The 6,271-nt window shown below is 36.0% G+C and overlaps 1 protein-coding gene across 1 annotated transcript; it reads right to left on the minus strand.

The window, feature by feature from the left end:
• Nucleotides 1-1,253: 1,253 nt before the first annotated feature.
• On the minus strand, nt 1,254-5,606 carry LOC139855361 (serine/threonine protein phosphatase 2A 59 kDa regulatory subunit B' eta isoform-like). Its single transcript, XM_071844584.1, has 3 exons — nt 4,416-5,606; nt 4,029-4,201; nt 1,254-1,299 (listed from the first exon to the last, which is right to left on the minus strand). Exons 1-3 carry the CDS (start codon nt 5,604-5,606, stop codon nt 1,254-1,256), a joined length of 1,410 nt encoding a protein of 469 aa, XP_071700685.1.
• Between the last annotated feature and the right edge of the window lie 665 nt (nt 5,607-6,271).

The raw sequence follows: 6,271 nt of genomic DNA on the forward strand, positions 1-6,271 counted from the left end.
CTTTCAAATATACCTTAAAGAGATGTACCTCGTTTCGGATCGAGATCCTCGTTTCACTTCTAGATTTTGGAGTGCCTCACAAAAAGTCTCGGGACCACGTTTAGACGTGAGTACCGCACATCAACCACAACCCGATGGACCGAGTAAACATACGATTCAAACCTTGGAAACCGTAATACGAATTTGTGTTATCAACTTCAAATTTACTTGAGAAAAGTTTTTGCCTTTAACCAAATTCTCTTACAACGATGGTTATCATTCAAGTCTTAACGTCACACTTTCGAGGACCCGTATAGCCGTAATTGTCGTTTTCTTAAATTGTTGAACCGAAGTAGATGACAAGCTAACCACCGGACCCGAAATCATTCATGAAACAACCGGAAATTTTTTTTCAATTCCAAGAAAGGCTCAAGGCGGATCGTAGTCGCCAAAAGAACTATGCCGATGTTAGACGTGAACCTCTCGAATTCCAAGTGGGTAACCGCGTAACGTTAAAGTCGCACCTTGAAAAGGTGTAATCCGTTTCGGGAAACGTAGATAGCTAAATCCACGATATTTTTAGTCCTTTTAAAATCCTGGGGCGTTTTGGACCCGTTACTAGCCGTTTAGATTTTTCAACTCATTCGAGTCTCCGTTCATCCTAAATTCTACGTATCAAACTTAAAGGCATGTCTTGCGAAACAAGAACTTGTTATCTTCTTCGATGAACTTACTATCAACGATAAACTCCACCTCATAGGAGGACCGATTGAAACTATAAATCGTGAAACCAAACTTTAAACCAACGTAAAAACCCCGACTATCAAAGTTCGTTGAAATGCCCAAGGAAGTACCTTCACTTATTCGTAGAATTGGCAACACAAGATCTCGAGGAAGAAACAACTACTACTACTTCCAACTAAATTTCGGGACGAAATTTCTTTTAAGGTGTAGGTGATGTAACATCCCGCCTTTTTCCGTTAAATTTATTTTTAACACCGTTTTTTTTTAAATAATACCTTTCGTTATTTAAATTCGTAGTTTCCGTTGACTAACGTTCATAATAATTCCGTCATTTAATTATAACATCACTCGTTTACTCGAGCGTTTTTAAAATATTCGTTTGGTTAATTCCCGCACCCGCTTTGAAACTTGAGGGACTAATCTTGGCACTTGGCCAAATTTTGGTAACTAGTCTCCACCACCTCCCACCATCTCATCCATTCATTTCTCACTTCATCTTCTCCCTCTTTTTCTCTCTTCCATTTTAGAACTCAAACACCCATCTTTATAAAATCATCATCTAAATCCGGATCAAGAAGGAAACATCAAAATAAATTACATTTTCGTGATCCTCTCTTCATCCTCTACATTTTGGTACGAATTTCATCAAGTTTGGGTAACATTTCTAAAACTCTAGATTTTCTCTAAATTCGTGTTTTTATACTTGAAATGGTGTTAGTTAGTGTCTGTGGCTCGTGTGTAACATGAATATATATTTTGTTTGCTCGATTTGTTGTTTTGAGTAACTAGTTTGAACATTTGAAATGGGTTTGCTTAATCTTGCATTTTGGAAGATTAAATGTTGTTTGATTGTTAAAGTTCATGTTTTAATTGTGTTACTAGTATCACTAGCTTCGTTTTGATGCGTAGGTTGATTAAGAAAACTTCAAACACATGATTATTGATTTTTGTGAATTTTGGTTAGGGTTTGATAGACTTTGAAATGAACTTTTGATGGGTTGAATGCTTGTTAATGTTGTTAGTAAGTGTTTAGATGCAATGTATGCTTAATTACCTTCGAAACGGCATATCGTATGTGTAAATTGGATTCCCGAATCATAAAGTACGTTTTACGAACTTGAAACTTTGAAAATAAACCTTTCTTGATCAATTGACGAGTTTTCGGTTATTGTAATTGATGTTTTTGCTTGTGAAAGGTATTTAATTGTATTCCTTGTCAAAAGAGCTTTCCAATGATATAAGATGCGTATTCTAAGTGTTTACGGTTTGCGTTTTGTGCTAAATTGAATTTTGGATCAAGACTTGAACTTTTGAAACTGACCAGGTACCAGGCCACGCCTAATGTCGCGGCGCGACACCTCTGGCCGCGGCGCGGCAATAGCCGTGTTTGGGTTCTGACCTACTTTGTCAAATTTCGAAAAATGTTTGCTATGCTACGCACCTCTGATTCACATGTAACTTGTTCTAACATGCTTATATATGAATAAAAACCTCAGAAAAATAGTTCGGGACCCGACCCGATCCCGTTGACTTTTTCGTTGACTTTGATCAAGTTTGACTTTTAGTCAAACTTAACAAAACACTTATACAATCGTTCTAATCTTATTTTATACTTGATTCTTGCATGAAACTTGACAACGTGATTCACATGCTATATAATCGAGTCGTAATGAGCCATAGGACTAATTGAACACATTTCGCCCGACCTTGTGTCGTAACCGGTTAATTGATACAACTTACTTGTTTAGGTCAAGGCTAAGCAACATTCATGCACACGTTTACTTTGTGAAGTACATTTATACTCGTGCACTCGAGGTGAGATCATAGTCCCATCTTTCAACAACTTTTATGCTTTAAACTATGGGATGAGAAACATATACGTATCATACTTTTACACTTGAACACAAGTACGAAAACGAACATTCCACGTACGGGTTTGAACAAAAATCCTCAATTCAATTATCATTAGTTACACTTGCAGGGTGTAAACGTGAACTTATATTATGTGATCACAAGGGCTTGACGAGCCTCATTCGGACGGTTCGCTACCGTTAGCGGATGAAATATATTTTCGGGTCTAGTGTATGTTCTAACACTACGCAAAGGGTGCAAAACAGTTAAGTTTGATAATTGGGTGCCCGGGATACAAACGACAACTTTGGAATGCAAATGATTTTGATAATCATCTTATACTAAATCTTGTGGTTCAAATACAACGTTTACTAAAACACCTATGATTTCACCAACGTTTTTCGTTGACAGTTTTCTATATGTTTCTCAGGTTCATACTTGGGTATTTGATACATGCTTCCGCGTACACTCATACTTGCTTGGAGTTAAGCATACATGCATACACTCTGATTTCTTGCTTGGGGTCAAGCATACATACATGCATACGCTAGTGATAGCACCTTTGGATTCAAACATGTTGTTTACATACTTACGCTATTTATAGCAAACCGTGACTTTCAACTTATATTATGTCGCAAGTTATTTCATTTATGCTTTACAACTTTTGTAAACTTAAACTTGTTGTCGAACCGTTTGGTAAACTAAACTTTGTAAGTTTTGTACATTTCAAATGAATGCGACATAATTTTGGTCAAACGAGTCTCATATAGGGACTACGACCACGTAACGGGACCTAAGTTAGCGGCGCCGTCAATGACGATTTTGTCGGGTCGCTACACTTAGAACAAGGCTCTCCGGTCCGGCTACCGTGAATAACCCTGGCCGACATGATGATGTCGGCGGGGTGGCCAAGTGATTAAGTCCACCTTCGATAACGATCGTCTATCAGAAGGCCCCAAGTGAGGTCGTAGGTGCTAGTTAACGAGAAACTAACCTGTTGACCTTGAGAAGATGCTAGATGATACTGGTTACGTAAAACGTGTAGTAGATGATGGTTACGTAACGTGATTGATCGTTTAGAATGACAATAAGGGTTTGTATATATAGGCAAACCCTAATTCTAGAATCATCTAAGATAATGACAATCTCGTCCATAACTAACTCCCCCGAATCTCGGATATAATTATGGAAAAGATATTGACTTGATGACCAAGTAACTGACGTACCGGGAACAAAGGCATTCGATACATAACCGCATGCCGCATGTCGCATACAAGGTATACGCATTCGCATGCTATCAAGGGCCCGCATACGGATGAAATGCGCATGCGGTTTGCGGTATCATTATCGGTAGTTGACAAGGCATTGTTGGAATAGTAATTGATCGGCTTCTGAGAAGATTTTTCTAACGTTTACGGTAAGGCTTTGAACTGATTGGTTCTAATTGATCGGCTTCTGAGAAGATTTTTCTAACGTTTACGGTAAGGCTTTGAACTGATTGGTTCCAATGAAATTGTGTGTTTTTCTCCAAGGACATGATTATAATTGGAAGAATCACCTTAAGATTTCGATTTATCAGATTCCTTATATACTCATTATTCCACAAGAACAACGCACGTTCTGCTACCTGTGACCAAATGAGATTAAACAAGAAATGTTACCTTTACCCGTTTCGCCACCTCTAGTTAATACAGTACCAAAGTTATCAATACTAATCTGACCCGTTTGACCCATGAGCCATTACAACCCAAAACCGTTTTGACCCATTACCCAAATTGACCCAAACTGACCCGTTTTCCATGTATATCAATGGTAAACAAGAAAACAGTCGAAATGTGTACCTGAAAATGTGAACTGTTGAGACACTGACTAATCTGTCGAAACAAAGGGACCATACATTTTTCGAATTCGGCAGCCTTCGTAGCTTCAAGAATTTCCTCCAATTCACTTAAATACATAACCTCTTTAGAACTATTAGTTACAGGCCAGTACTTCAATAACCCCCGAATAACCATATCAGCCAACTTAAACTCTTTTTCAATAAACTGACCAACACAATACGATAACTGCTGCTGATATATCGACAAATTTCTAGGCTTATGACGTGGGATCAAAACATGTGCAAGAAAAGCCTTATGTTCTTCCTTTAATGGCAAAGCAAACCCATTAATTATACTACCCAAAAGCTCAAGCAATTCAGAAACCCCGTTATGCTTGTCCGTTTCAAATATGAAAAGATAAAAAATATTGTTTATCGCTTTTCTAATAAATGGCCTATGCACCATAAACTTGCCATAAATTCGGTGCATGATCGTTTTTAAATACTCCTGTTCTCTTTGGTCCTCGGAATCAAAAAGATTGAGTAGTTTTAAAAGGAATGAATGATCGATATATCTTTTTGCAAGTTTTAAATCTGTTTCTGTTGAAGCTATGAATCTAAGAAGTAATTCGTACACTATTTGCAAATGTGGCCATGATGGATCCATACAAAATTCATCATCTTCTTGATCATACAAATCTATGACCTTGTTTTCGTAATTCAAATTAGGTAAACAACGAAACAAATTTGCAGCAACCATTTTCGTGATTTGTTGTATTGTGAAGTCGTTGAATTTTGTGGAAACTGAAGATACATATTCAACTAGTTCATATAAAGTTTGTTTCTTTACATCCTTTTCTTTAGCATGCTTAGACGAATCGTTAAAATTAAACACCACACAGCACATATTTAACTTCTTGATTAATAAATTGTTTTTTTCTGAATTCGATACAGCCCGAAAACTAGGTAATGCTTCATAAGAATCATGAGTAAATACTTCCAATACTTGGGTCACACTAACAGGACCTGATTTCTTAGAATTAGGTTCAGCATTCGATCTAAATGAACTCAAATTCGAACTCGAACTTGAATTTGAAACTTTAACAGATGATGAATCTATAGCAGCAGAATCTAATTCATTTTTTCCTTCATCATTATGTGAAGATTTTAAAGATGTTTTCTTTGGAAGCTTATTTAGTATTTGCTTAATCATATCCTCAATATTGAAAAACCCTAAAAGTATGTAACTTTTCTTTTTCAAAGATTCAACCTTGAACTAGAATAAATTACATTCATTCTAAAATATAAATATCCAAATGAAAAGTTTGAAGCTTTAACATTAGTTGGATTGTACCTTACTTGAATTAAGTCATGTTGATGGTTGGATCGGAAGGTCACATGAAAATGATTATAAGAACCCTAGAGGAACAGGGGAAGAGGGGTTCTGTGTGATTTCGAAAACCTACAGTTTTCATAATTATTTCTTTGAGCTTTATTTATTCAAATTTTTTAAAGATGCACAAGGTTGAATGTGACCGACAGAAGACAAAGAAGAAGTGGATTAAGTTAAGGATTATAATAATCCTAATGATTTTGGTTGTTAGATAATGTGATAAATTTTTTATTTATTTACTTTTTAGGCAAAAATAACGAAAACTTCATAAATAACGAAAACGTTTTCAAAAAGAAAACGTCTTCAACCGAAATAATAATAAATGTGGATGATAAACTTAGGGAGCTTTTTGAGATTTATGAAATAATAATAAAGTAAATAAAGTAATACAAACTTGTAGTAATTACTATGATGGATTTTTTTTTTATACAAAAAAACGAAAACTTTATAATAAATGTGTAATTACTATGATGATGTAGAGTCCT

The sequence above is a fragment of the Rutidosis leptorrhynchoides genome, chromosome 6 (assembly GCF_046630445.1).
Source record: "Rutidosis leptorrhynchoides isolate AG116_Rl617_1_P2 chromosome 6, CSIRO_AGI_Rlap_v1, whole genome shotgun sequence".
NCBI lineage: Eukaryota > Viridiplantae > Streptophyta > Magnoliopsida > Asterales > Asteraceae > Rutidosis > Rutidosis leptorrhynchoides.